This window comes from Aplysia californica, unplaced genomic scaffold (assembly GCF_000002075.1).
Source record: "Aplysia californica isolate F4 #8 unplaced genomic scaffold, AplCal3.0 scaffold00146, whole genome shotgun sequence".
Taxonomy (NCBI): Eukaryota; Metazoa; Mollusca; class Gastropoda; order Aplysiida; family Aplysiidae; genus Aplysia; species Aplysia californica.
In genome coordinates, this window is record NW_004797416.1 from 1371009 (window position 1) to 1385631 (window position 14623).

Here is a 14623-nt window from a genome sequence, read left to right on the forward strand (position 1 = left end):
CAACCACCCACACAGACAGAAACAACAGAGGGAAAGAAAACAAGTAGACCCACCAGTGGCACCCTCCAACCACCCACACAGACAGAAACAACAGAGGGAAAGAAAACAAGTAGACCCACCAGTGGCACCCTCCAACCACCCACACAGACAGAAACAACAGAGGGAAAGAAAACAAGTAGGACCCACCAGTGGCACCCTCCAATTCCAGTTACCCATCTAGTCTGGATTCAGTTTAGCATTTCATTTGATAAAACACAAAACTCGTCATTTTGAAGGATTGCCACTTAGCTCACTGATGACGGGAATCTTGATGAAGAAAGAAGAAGAGAGGAAAATCTCTGATCCATGATAGGTCAAAGCAAATATCACACATGTGTGTACATTGAAGAGTGGATAGATATCACACATGTGTGTACATTGAAGAGTGGATAGATATCACACACGTGTGTGTACATTGAAGAGTGGATAGATATCACACACGTGTGTACATTGAAGAGTGGATAGATATCACACATGTGTGTACATTGAATATTCCAGTAAGATACGTGAGGCATCATGATGAAATCAGGCACTTGTCCAAATAATGAAATTAAAGAAATTTGCTTTTTTTTGTACCGACTGCCAATTTTTTTCTTATTTTAGGTCAACACCTTTAATGTCCATTTAAAAACACAAATTTGTATGGCTTTTTACTAAAATGCACTGATTAAAGACACAAAAAACTGTAAATTCCAAGGACTCTCATACTAAGGAGGTTAACAAACGTTGGCAGCCATTTTCTCGCTAATTTTACCTCTGAAACCAGGCGACCCTTACCTCTTTCAATCGTAAATATCGTAAATATTTCGACTTCTATTCAACATAGATTAATTTTTTTTTTACCAAAAGGAAGGCAAATAAACAGGCTTTAAGATAATATCAATAATCCAATATGCCCAAAATCGACAAGAGCCTGATTCCACCACGTCGTGCCACATATTAATTCACAAGGAGAAGGGTCGAGTCTTTCAGTAGGTCAGAGCACAGTGGGGGTGTATTTTTGCACCTGATCCTGCTAGGCAAGGAGAGATCAACATCCCAAATTCCTCTCTCTGAAAGGGACTAATGATTGTCAATGTTTACTGGACACAAGTACACTTTCAATCCACAAAAGGAAACGCTGAAAAGAAATTGTTTGTGTAGGCCTACTAGGCACGTAACATGGCCAATGTGAACAAGATGAATATCTCAAGACATACATTCCTTTTTCTTTTTTCAAGGTCTGGGGCCCACCCCAAAAAATGGAACAGTTACAAAATCAGCTTTTAAGTAACACCATACAGTGGAAGCTGATCGTATGGCCACCTGTATAAGACAACCGCCTGTATAAGACAACCGCCTGTATAAGACAACCGCCTGTATAAGACAACACCTGTACAAGACAACCACCTGTATAAGACAACCACCTGTATAAGACAACCGCCTGTATAAGACAACCGCCTGTATAAGACAACCGCCTGTATAAGACAACACCTGTACAAGACAACACCTGTACAAGACAACCACCTGTATAAGACAAGCACCTGTATAAGACAACCACCTGTATAAGACAACCACCTGTATAAGACAACCGCCTGTATAAGACAAGCACCTGTATAAGACAAGCACCTGTAAAAGACAACCACCCATACAAACAGCCACTTCCCACTCCCCCCCTTGTGTTTCTCTGATATTACAATCATTTTGTCCAAGACGACTTTTCTCCTCACAATGGCTGGCTGTCTTAGACAATTCTTTTTCCTCAAGAAAGGTTGCTCTAATAAGAGTAGAAAAATCAAGGCTTTTTACTTTCTTTTGGTTTACCGCTGATTTCAGATGACCTGCATTTAAATGAAGCAGACTCCATGGTATACAGAAAGGGGAGAAAAGGCAAAGACGACAATCCTGAACCAAACAGAGAAAAGACAAAGACGACAATCCTGAACCAAACAGAGAAAAGACAAAGACGACAATCCTGAACCAAACAGAGAAAAGACAAAGACGACAATCCTGAACCAAACAGAGAAAAGACAAAGACGACAATCCTGAACCAAACAGAGAAAAGACAAAGACGACAATCCTGGACCAAACAGAGAAAAGACAAAGACGACAATCCTGAACAAACAACAGATCTAAAGTTTCTGGGACTAACGTCAACAACCTGTACGACTAAATTGAGAGAAGCAGCGCTCATAAAGGTGTACAGACTGGTCAAGTCAAATTGAGAGTAGCGGCCCTCATAAAGGTGTACAGACTGGTCAAGTCAAATTGAGAGTAGCAGTGCTCATAAAGGTGTACAGACTGGTCAAGTCAAATTGAGAGTAGCGGCCCTCATAAAGGTGTACAGACTGGTCAAGTCAAATTGTCAGACACAGCTCTTTCTCTTCCTCACACCCAACACATTCAGCAGAGCTCACCCTATTACTGTCAGTGGTAAGCTTGCACATGTCAGGGAAAAGTTTTAGGATCAAGGGTGCACCTTTAGATGTAAGAAATGAGTACATAGAGATACAAACACCAGAAAACTATACTGTATATATATTCGGAAAGCTCTTTTAAACAGCTATAACATACTCTGAAAAAAATGTATGATTTCGACATTTCTCCCCTAAAATCTGCCAGAAATCTCGGAGACTGCCGAGGACCCAACGAAGCCATTTTCACTGACTTGCAGAGTCACCATCACTGGTGGTTCTAAGTTAAATAACGGACAATCTTTTTCGTTCCTCTGGCTCAAAAAGAGTTCCAATAACTACAGGAGGTCCTTCTTTTTAAAATATGTCCCATGTTCATTCAGCGTCGGCATTTCCAGGGTTCATGTTGACTGCAGTAGCCGTGTGTAGGCAAAGAAAGTGTTGATCTCATCAACATCGGCCAGTCATTGGGGAAACAGCAGCTACGGGGCTCACCTCATTCTTCCTGCTGCAGAGATTCAACACAATGGCCGTGACTATCAGCTCAGTGATGGAGAAGAACATGTGATGGCTGAAGAAGGTGAAGAACTGCTCGTTGTAATAGCTGGGGAGAGAACGAGATAGAGATGGGTGGTGGTAAAGAGAGAACGAGATAGAGATGGGTGGTGGTAAAGAGAGAACGAGATAGAGATGGGTGGTGGTAAAGAGAGAACGAGATAGAGATGGGTGGTGGTAAAGAGAGAACGAGATAGGGATGGGTGGTTTAGCAAATGTTGATGTTGAGAGAACGACAGAGGGAGATAGGAGGTGTTAGATGTTGAGAGAACGACAGAGGGAGATAGGAGGTGTTAGATGTTGAGAGAACGACAGAGGGAGATAGGAGGTGTTAGATGTTGAGAGAACGACAGAGGGAGATAGGAGGTGTTAGATGTTGAGAGAACGACAGAGGGAGATAGGAGGTGTTAGATGTTGAGAGAACGACAGAGGGAGATAGGAGGTGTTAGATGTTGAGAGAACAACAGAGGGAGATAGGAGGTGTTGTAAATGTTGAGGACATGACACATAGATGGTATTGAAGCAGCTGAGAATGGAGAGAAAGACAAAGAAGCTGAGAATGGAGAGAAAGACAAAGCAATTGAGAATGGAGAGAAAGACAATCAGTTTTAGAATAGTTGTAGAGAGAAGAAAAGATCAGAGCTGTCATTGCAATTACTGAAAAGGAAATGACCACAAAAAATTGTTTTTATTTCCAGAGATACAGAATAAATCATATCAGACGTGGAGTGCTCTCTTCCCCGACCCTATCTCTGAATTATCCAAATTATACACCAAAGCTGTGAATAGAACTGGCGTGACAGAGAGGCAGAGGCAAGGTCACTGTTTTAAAATGAGCAACTTGTAGGTTAGGTTACTGTATGTCATTCACTGGTATTTCCGTGACCCTCAGATGTACCTATCTCTGTTGCATAATCTGTTGCGGCTTATTAACCAGTGTCACTTATATGAGAAAAAAACAATTAAATTTTTTTTTTTTATTAAACCATTTTATAAAAATTCAGAGGGAGTGGCTTCTCCACAGGTGCACTCAGAGACCCAACCTTTGTGGAACTTGACATCCTACCAGCATCCTAAGAACCGACACCCTACCCAACATCTTGCAAACCAACACGCTCACTGCCTGCATCCTATTACTTAAAATATTCCCAGCATCTTACAAACAGACATGTTTACCGGCATCCTATAAACCAACATACTCGCCCCTGCATTTTAATACTGGATATCCTCGTCATCCTAGAACCCTGACATACTCATTAGCATCTTACAAGGTGACATGCTCGCCTGCCACCAACAATCCAACATGCTTCCCCTGCATCTTACAATCTGTCATGCCACCAACAATCCAACATGTTTTCCCTGCATCTTACAATCTGTCATGACCAACATCTTATGACACGACTTGCTCCCCGACATCTCACAACCCAACATGCAGCTGCCGGCATCCTATTACTTAAAATCTTCCCAGCATCTTATGACCCTACGTGCCCATCAGCATCATACAACCCCACACCCCCCCGCGGCAGTGCCACTGACTGAAGTGTCTTTAGGTCATTCCCAAAGGGGGGACATTTCTCGTTCATGCACAGTAGAATAGTAAATGGGCTGATTCATGTCACGCTCATAACTGTGCCTGATCTACAACAGGGAACTGCTGCTTTTTCTTTCCTAATCCTTACTATTGTCATTTATCCTCTACTTCTTTTGTATGTTTGTCACTCTCTTGTGACCTGCTATTTCCGGGGTGCCTTGAAATTCGAAACAGACTTTGTGCTGTTGAGGCTAGAGAGGTGAGCAGAATAAGTCTGATTCCTTGTAAGGACTTCTCTTTTGACATTGACCCCTTGGCGCTCATATGACCTTATGCTGTTGCGAGTGCCGCAAAACCTTTACTAAACAAAATGTAAAAACTACCACCCGACACGCTCGCCCCCCAGCATCCTATGCCGCTTCCACAGCAATGAGGCCCGTCAGTACCTGAAGAAACTCCACCACGTGTAGTAGTGGGGGTAGATGTTGATGAGGTAGAGTATCAGCCAGTTACGCCGGAAGCTTGAGGTTTGATAGACGTTCACCAGATACTTGACACTCTCGTAGCACAGCAGGATGAAGATGACGGTCAGGACCCAGATCTTGAAAGTGGTTGCCGTCGAGTTGAAATACACGTGCTTATACGGAGTGGGTCCCGGCGTCTCATATTGACCTGAAAATAAGGATTGGAACCAGTTCTTTATGGCCTTTTTTCCCCAACCAATCCATTTTCTTCTTCTTTGTTTTTTCATTCCAAAACAAATCAAGTGATCAAACTTACATGGAATAGTTTCTAATTCAAGATGAGGCCATTTTACAAAAGGCTTTCCATTTCAGATCTTTTTTAATGAAGTAGGGAAATAACATAAATCAACCTTTGCAAGTATCAATGGCAGACAGGCATTTTATTTGTAACTAAAAACACAATCCCTCACGACAGACATAGTAGAAATACACAATGTATCAGATAGACAAAGTACCTACAAGGATACTACACAAACAGACACGTAGAAATCTAGAACCTCCTAACATTATCAGACAGGAAATTACTTTACAATTGCTTCACCCCTCTCAGAATAATGTGGCATTTGTCGGCTAGTAAAGTCCAAAAACAGGAGGAATTTTTAGCCATTCATTCAGCTGAGAACTCAGGACATAGAAGTGCTTCATTGAATGGTTCTCTAAAAGCACAGTTCCCGGTTTAATTAATTCTCTCTATCAAAGAGCACCCTGTCGCTTGAGTAGGTGCCCACACTTTGACCACACACAGATATGTCGCTGATTCATAGCTTCACAGCTTGGAATCATCCCCTAAATAATCAAGCATTTTTAATATTTTCAAAATTATTATACCACAGACACTGAACCAAATCAACATACAAAATTCATATTATTTATACAAATAAATCACAGAAGTTTTGTGTTACAGCACCATGTACCAACACTCTACTTGACATCTCGAGTAAAGAATATCGTGTAAACTGTGAAAACACTTAGTTCTGTAAAATTTGGAAAAGTTGATATACATATATGCTTGTCACAGAGTAAGAATAAAAACAATTACAGTTCTGTAAAAGTTGTCAAAATTGATCAATGCTTTTCAAAGAAAAAGAAAGCTGTGACATCTGACCTCGGAAGATTGTGTCAAAACAGGAACAGGTGCACTCTCGCTTATCAATAGGTGGCTTGTCAGGGACCCAGATCTTCATATAGAACACACCTGTCACAGAGGAACAGTATTCTATACAGTACAAAACTGACTGCTTTACAAAACAGACCCACCCACCCCTCTCCCCCACAAACAAACAAAACAAAAAACAAAAATTTTTAATCTTAAAAATATAAATAGACCCACAGATTGATCTAGGTTGTTTGGGGGGTTTTTGTGTTTTTTGGGGGTTGTTTTTTTTAATCCCTTGCCCATTTATATGAGATTTACGCCATCTGATCATATATTGTGAAAGTCTCAGAAAGTTGATGGTCACATTGATGTGCACAAAAAGTAAGCCACTCCAAGACAATTCTCAAAAAACAGTTACTTTCAACATGATAACTTTCATGCCCTTCAAAAAGATCAAATACTTATTTTTCCTGAGAGAGTAAGATTACACACGTTAAAACTTCCCCGTGGTGTTCGCTTCATCATAAGACCATAGCACCGTCACATTGTCACAAATCTCCCACCATTCCCCAGTAGTACCATCATTTATCAGAAGACTGAAGGAGGAAGAACCTTTCACACCTGCCTGTTCATAATTCAATCTTTCACTGAACATTCAACTTACAGCCTTCCCAACAGTCAATTGTGACAGGCCAATAAAATGTTCACTGTTTCAAACCCAAAAATTTCAACAAAAGAAAGTGAACTGGTGGAAAATGGGGGGGGGGGGGGGAGAAAGGAGGGTCAATGTAAGATTCTAGACTACGTTCAATAATGTAGATATACTACAAGTATGGGCACCAACAGGAGGTCCCATTCTGCATGGTCCACAGAACAGTGAAGATTTTAACTCTTTATCTCCAAGGGGAGTCAATCCACTATGCCGGGGGCCCTTTTTTGGTAATAAATTTTTAAATGACAAAAACTTGATTAAATTGGTCATTAACTCATTCGCTACGTATCATTTTCGGCTTGTGGACAAATTTTTTTTTGGGAGAGCGAATGAGATGATGACTAGTGGGCAGTTAAGAGGTCTTTGGGGCAACAAATTCACATAAATATCAATGTATTATATACCAATATTTTCAGTATGGTTTGTAGTATACATCTGTAATGTTTATTTGTGTATTTTTCAACTTTGGTTCCTGTAAGAGACGATTATGCAACACAATTTTGATTGGATGCGGATAAAATTTGAAAATAAAAAATTAATAATCTTTGGTGAAACTCAAAAAATATGTTTGCAACTAGTCAAATGATACATCAAAATAACCATAAATGAATATAGAACTGAAAAATATTCAAAAGTTTGCAGTTATTTACCTACATTCCATAATATTTGTACATTTTTAACATAACATCCGATATTGAAAAAAATATATAATTTTTATAATCTTGAAAAACGATCACAAACAGAAACAAACCAACTCGTATCTTATATGGAATTATTCAGAATTGCATTTGGAATAAACCTAAACATGTCTTGAGTGGCACTTTTTGTGTAATTTCATCAAAAAGTAGTGATTTTGGGGAGAAAAAATATTTTGACAATTTAGATCTATACCTAGATCTAGCACTCAAAAATATTGATTTCTCAATAACACACGGCGTACAGACAGCGCTCTTTTAGTTGGATCGGCGATGGAGTGACCGGGTCACGGCGGGCCGGTCACCCAGAGTTCACTAACCCGCCCTCCCGCTACCTGCGTCGGTAGCCGGTGAAATGAATTTTTCAACACATGTTTTATCGTCTTACACAAACAAAAAATATCATACGTGAACACAAGTTTGTTCTTTAGAGAAAGCAAGTAAACCTCTTTATTGGTACGAAATAGCAATACCATGGCTGCTCACGTTTTGGAGTTAGATGCTCTTAAAATGTATGTCTATTTATAGTTAGTCAAAACAACAAACACATATTGAATGACTAATAACTTATAAGCCTAACGATAAATATTTACAAAACTGCCACGTAAGACAGGAAAATGTGTTTAGAAATTGACTCACTCAAAATTTTGTTTCCAGCACGAACATGGAACTTGTCATGAGCATGATAGCCAAAACACTTCCCTGCACTCAGGACTTTTTGTATCCAATGGATTGTGTATCCTCCTGAATAATGATCTACTGACGTATCTTCAATATACAGCACCGATTTCTTTTCACGAAATGAACATGTACAGAATAAAAGTATACATTTATACAATTTTTCTTTCTAAACATATCCAGCAGCACGCAATGAGGGAGCTATTTGCAGGAGATGCGACACAAAAATAAAACGCATTATGTCTATCTGGTTTGGGATCCTTCATACTCTGGCTTCCAGTTTTGAGATCACTTGGTGACTGCTTTCTGTGTCCTGTTCTCCTAAAAGCCCGAGAGCAAACATGTGTTGTTGTATGTGTGGAATACAGTTTTGTTATGATATGTATGGCTTTGGGATAACTTTGCGGGGAAATAGCGTCTGAATGCGGACATGTAATTGTCGATTGCTAAGAAGATTTGTGGAAGTGAAAATAGTTCGACTGGTTTGAGATTTGATATTGCAGTGTGAACATGGCTAAATCTTTCATTGAGAAGATTGAATATTGCTTCCATTCCTTTTGCCTCCTCAATTTTTGCAGTTTCGACAGAGTATTTTCTTGTTTCCGTACAAATTGTGTTTGTTAGTTCCTTGCATACATGGGGATGGAGGGAGGTATGCTTGGGGTGTTTTACGATGTTAGCTTGAAATGGATCTTTGTATGCAGCCACCTAAGCGGTACCGACAAAACGGAGAAGGAATTCACATTTCTGCTATTGCCAAACGCACACTACATGTTCCTACTGGTGTCAACTGCTTTTTTGCGGCATAAATTGACGTGACGTAACACCATATCTCCGTTTGATAGTTGAAATCGCGGTAAAACACTTGACACAAATGTTAGCGGAATACGACTGTTCATTTTCGTCCCTCACATCAATCCCATAAATCAAGAGAATATCTCCTGCCATTGTCTTACATAGTCGGGGCTTTCTGTACTTGTTTTGTTTGACAGTTAAATTTAAACACAAACACACACGACAAAGTCCATTCAGAGACTCTATGCCTCTCATATGTGTGACTGGCCCATTGCAGTTTAACGATTTTTACTTAGGAACACAATTCACTAACTGATAGCCAGTCACTGCAAAGTGCTGGAAAAACAAAATTCACATCATTAGAAAATATGATTTGATGGCTATCACACCGCGCAAACAGAAATAAAGACCATCGTTCCATTCTCGAATGATTTGTAATTAAATTTGAAGAGATAACATTATTATCGGCGCTTCCAATCACTTAACACTCACAATTTACTTTACTTTACTTTTACTTTTCCGATCCAGCGGCCATTTGGGTTCTAGCCCTTCGGTCTGTCGATATGGCAAAGAATTGACAGGTTTTAATCAGCTGTGCTTTGTCGCTGTATAGAGTGTTTCCGATGTCTGGGGAGGCAGGTAGGTAGGTGCTACGCAGGTCACAAAGTGCAGGGCAGTTAAAGAGGTGGTGGGGTACTGTTTCAAACACTCACAATTTAAAACTGTTATTATTCCCAAACGAATCAATGAAAACTGTTGAAACTTTCACAAGATATCAAGAAGACGTAGACGAAGCGGAATTGGTGAAGAAATAGATTCTAGGGGTAGAGTGAGCATCATTTTACGGCTCATGAAATTAGGGGAAGAAACGCGTTCTGATAAGGACAAGATAGGACAGCGCTGTGCACGAGTTGACCCCGGTCAATCCCCGACTTGACGCGTGAAATTGCAGGTCACCTGCCGCTAATCTATGGCCTACCGCGGGGGGCCCGGACTAACTAAAAGATCGCTGAGACGGAATTTCGGACGCCGTGAACAGTGCATTGACAATATGAGTCCAGTCGTATCAATATTATGAAAAAGAGTCCTACATTTCTTTAGTGGGCAAAATAATGATAGATTTTGTTGTGTAAAATCACAAAAACTGGAGTCCGGGCTATAATTTTGGCATCGCGATAAAACAAAGTCGAATAAACTACGACATCGCGTTTTCAAAACTGAAACAAAATTTCCAATTTTCAGTGGAAATACTTGACCCGAAAGTCAAAATTATATTATGACCTTTATTTTAACATGGATAAGTGGATTGGAATAGAATCTAAGCTAAAATTGACCACTAAATCTAGGGCTACTCTGTCCCTGGGAATCCAAAACTATGCCTGGTGAAGCACGAAAGGGTTAACAACATGTAAAATGACCCAGATTTTTCTCCCACCCTGAGAGCCTCCTGACAAGACCTACCGATGTGAATGTAAGGCATTAGTACGATGAGCAGAACTGCTGTGATGATGCCGAAGAGTTTCGGGCAGAATCGGTAGTCTTTTGCCGAGTAGTGCAGCTCTGTCAGTCGGTGCTCCACGTAGTCCTGCATGCTGGGGGGTCTCACTGCCGATGCTGAACTTTTGTATCTCTTGTCGTCTCTGCTCAAAGGGGGAGACGGTCAGATGTCAGTAACATATTCATATTTGAACCACACCAACACATAATAGCCAAATTAGTTTGTAAGATTTTTTTAATGAAGAAGAAGATTAATAGAATGCAAAGGTGTTAACAGAAGATTTCCCTATTCCATTTAACGTCTTTGGTTGCAGGGTAAGTGAGGAAACAAAAGACATCAACATGAGGACATGCAGGCAGCCATGCAACATCTCTATCACTATCTCTTCACATTTTCAGTGAACTACAGGTCAAACCAAGGCAGGTGACAGAAACAAACAAAACAAGCAAAGGAAATTAAAACAAAACAAAACATACCAAAAAGTACCAAAATGCTTTCTTTCCTAAATAGAATCAGCAAAGGTGAAGTTTCATTATAATAATAAAATCACAAATATTGTAATTTTTTAAACACAGCAAAACATCAAAACAAGGCACAAGCAATTTTGCTCTGATCAAACTCAAATTATTGAAACCCAAACAATAAATGGTACAGCCTAAAATATCAACACTGACTGCTTATGAGAATGTGAATACAAGACAAAATTATGGAAACCAAAAAGTGCTCTAATGTCACTGGACTTGGAAGTTTGTCTTATAGAAAGAAAAAAACCAAAACAACCCTTTCTCAATGAACTTTTTAAGCCAAATAAAATTACTTGATGCCAGGCAAACACTTTTCGGCATAAAACTGCTTAATTTGCATATGTTGTGTCATGTTAGCTGTGATTGATAGAGTTACAAACTGTCCTTCACCACACCTGTCCTCATCAAAGTCTGGCAGCAGCTTGCGAAGAATAGAATCATACAAAGAAGCCATGCTACCAGCTACCAGCAATCATGCTCGTCCACGAAACAGGTTAGCTTTCTACTGCTACGTCTCTCAAAACTGAAACAGCAATTACAAAAGTAGACAAAAATAACCCTGTTCACTTGAGGAAGACACATTGTATTAAATTAAGTATTATGAAATCACTGGGATTTTGTGCACACACTCAGTCTACTGTCAATATTTTCAATGTGATGTCAAAATATTATAACATTAGTGAAAGTAAGAAGTATTACAGGATAAGGGGCAAACTTGATCAGTTTTAGTTTAGAGTTTTACGTCACTTGCAACACAATAAGGTCATATAAGTGCCGATGAAAACAGGTGTTACAAGAGAGTAACAAACATAAAAAAGAAGGAGGAGGGATAAGGACGATAGTTGTTTGGTAGGAAATAAGGAGCAAACCACACCAGAGCACCCGCCAACCACCCACAAGGAGCAAACTTAAATGGAGACAACCAGAGGAAAGCAAGAGCTCCAATTCATGGTTACATGGAGTGTGAGATACAGACGGTTCTGACTGTGTGCAAATTGAATGTCCTAAAAGTATTCAAATATAAAACTAAAACCTGAGGATTCTAAGGCTTAATGTGAAATAGACCACGATTCCCCAAAAATATTTCACTTGCAAGCAACCAGAAATTCACTAATTCATTCCACCAAAAATTTTTCAAAAATAAAAAATGAAATTATGACAAATGAAAGTGATACCAGCAAGGTATGGTAACAGCAAATTGAGTATTTATGTACTTAGGGAAAGCTTTTAAAAGGCTAAGATCAACAACAGAAAATAGAAATTTGCCTTAAAAAAAAAATCCTGACCGACATCTGTTACATTTAGTGAGTCACATGAGAGAAAACTTTTATTTAATTATCTACATTAATTAAAATTTTTTAAAACCAAACAAAACTTTTTAACTTATGTCGATCGAAAGGGGGAAGGTGGTGAGAGTCTAAAGACTAAAACCAGCTCAGTCCTGCGAGTCCTTCCATCATTTTAGGGTTTTTTTCTTTAAAGTACGAGTACAAGCATTCACAATCCCAGCACTCCCCCCCCCGTTCCCAGCCTTAACCATCCAACGTTGAACTAGTTTGTGGTCCCCTCCCCTCCTACCACCTACGCACACACACACACACACACACACACACACACACACACACACAAGACTCAACCAGAAGCTCTAAGGACGGATGGAGGAGGAGAGTGAAGGGGAAGGAAGGAGGCGAGGGGAGGGGAGGAGGCGAGGGGAGGGGAGGAGGCGAGGGGAGGGTGCACACAGCAAACTAATTTAACATTCGATGGTCAAGGCAGGGAAAAGAAAACGGAAGATAAGAGCAAGAAGAAAGAGTGAAAGGGAGACATGACTTTTGATTTCGATTTACAAGCTGGCGAGGTTGAGAGTTGGTTCTAAAATATCAATTTTTCACACTTTTCACTTCTGGGGAAAAATATAATTTAAAGTCCTGAACACATTGACGTAAGTCCTGAACACATTGACGTAAGTCCTGAACACATTGACGTAAGTCCTGAACACATTGACGTAAGTCCTGAACACATTGACGTAAGTTGAACTAGCAAAATGAGTCCAAAAGGGGCTAAGAGTTGACAGGAAGTGAGGAAGACATGTGAGGCAGGGAGGTGAAATCAGGCGCTCATCAAAATAATGAAACTGAAGAAACTGGCAGTTTTGGCAATTTTATCAAATTTTTGTTTTTCGGCTTAACACCGTTGTTATCCAATTAGGAACACATTTCTGGGTGGATTTTATTGAAAAACATTGATTAAAGGTACTAAAAATGTATGTTTTCGGGATTCTTGGACTATCAAGCTATGGAAATAACCAAACTTTGGAGGCCATTTTCTCATTAATTTTACCTTTGAAACCAGGCAACCCCACCTTCTTAAATCTCTTCTGAGTGGGCTAAGGTACAAAAGGTCTTCAATTTTCTGAACCATGACATGAAATTAGAGAGGTAAATTTTTACCATCACTCCCACACGCAGATGCACCAATTTTATAAGCCAAAACAACATAGATTTTAATTTGTTGCTGAATGCAAATCCACAAAACCCATCATAAATCAATGGTTCTCATAAAAATCTCAAGCCAAATTGCAAAACTACAAAATTTGGGAGCATATATTAAAATACGAGGGGGCGTGGCCCCTTCTCCCTCCCACGATATTGATACCTCCCAGTTGTTTTTTTAAGATACACATCTTTCACTTTGTCCATGACTGGTAACAAACAACTTTGTCTGGAAGGACACTGTGATCCCATTAAACAGCATAGTAATCTGCAAAATAACTAATGTCAAAAAAGGCCACACCAGGGTTCCTCATCAATAGTGCAGCATACAACGCAACATGTAAAAGGTGAGAAACACTACACTTCTCGGTGCAAAATTAATTTACAATTATTAGATAGGCCCCTCTAACAAATAAAAACATGATCTCAAAAACAAATTGGGTGCTCTCGTGCCCTAGAGGTAAAGGTGTTCACCTCTTATTCAATTGGTACCGGGTTTGAATCCGGAAAGCGACAGAGAATTTTCTCCTCTCACATCCTTTCCTTTTCTCTACCAATGTTCTGTCATCTGCTTCTGCCTCCACTTTCTGCCCAAACCCAGTCTCCTCTTTTGTCCCCTCCTCTCGGCTCCTGACTCTGCAGCCTTTCTACTGCTTCTCCTTGGTTCCTTCTTACTGCTGTCTTTCATCCCTGATCTTATATTATTTATGGTAGCAAAGATTTACACCTAGCCTTCTCGGACAAGTGTGAAAAATCTCGGAGGTCCCGTTTGCAAGTTGTGCATGATAAAGATTCCTTGGTGGTCCAAAATTGATAAAAGTAGGCTTCAGCTGCCACGCGGGCTAAATTCAAAATTTCCAACAAACTGAAAATGTTTGGTGTGTCCTGTGCGCTCATGTCATATGACCTTTAGTTTAGTAGTATAAGGTTTTACGGCGCTCGCAACTGCTAAGGTCATATGAGCGCGCGAAACACAAGTTGTTCACCTCTGCGAAAGTTCACTTCACGACTGGTAACTAATTTACTTTAAAATGCTAAAAAGTTAAAATATTCAAATTCGGTGTAAATACATTTGTGATCTAAAACAACTT

General features: G+C 39.8%; 1 protein-coding gene across 2 annotated transcripts in view; it reads right to left on the reverse strand.

Annotated features, from left to right (window-relative positions):
• LOC101852763 overlaps positions 1–11786 on the reverse strand; it is a 13043-nt gene extending 1257 nt beyond the window's left edge. The window contains exons 1-5 of one of the 2 annotated variants that reach the window (XM_005097123.3): positions 11436–11781; positions 10480–10658; positions 6148–6237; positions 4965–5190; positions 2928–3036 (exon numbers count right to left, since the gene is read on the reverse strand). In XM_005097123.3, coding sequence (XP_005097180.1) covers positions 2928–3036; positions 4965–5190; positions 6148–6237; positions 10480–10658; positions 11436–11494 — 663 coding nt within the window. In that variant the 5' untranslated portion in view covers positions 11495–11781. Of the gene's footprint in view, positions 1–2927; positions 3037–4964; positions 5191–6147; positions 6238–10479; positions 10659–11435 lie in introns of both variants that reach the window. The other variant, XM_035969461.1, reaches the window with a different exon arrangement.
• Between the last annotated feature and the right edge of the window lie 2837 nt (positions 11787–14623).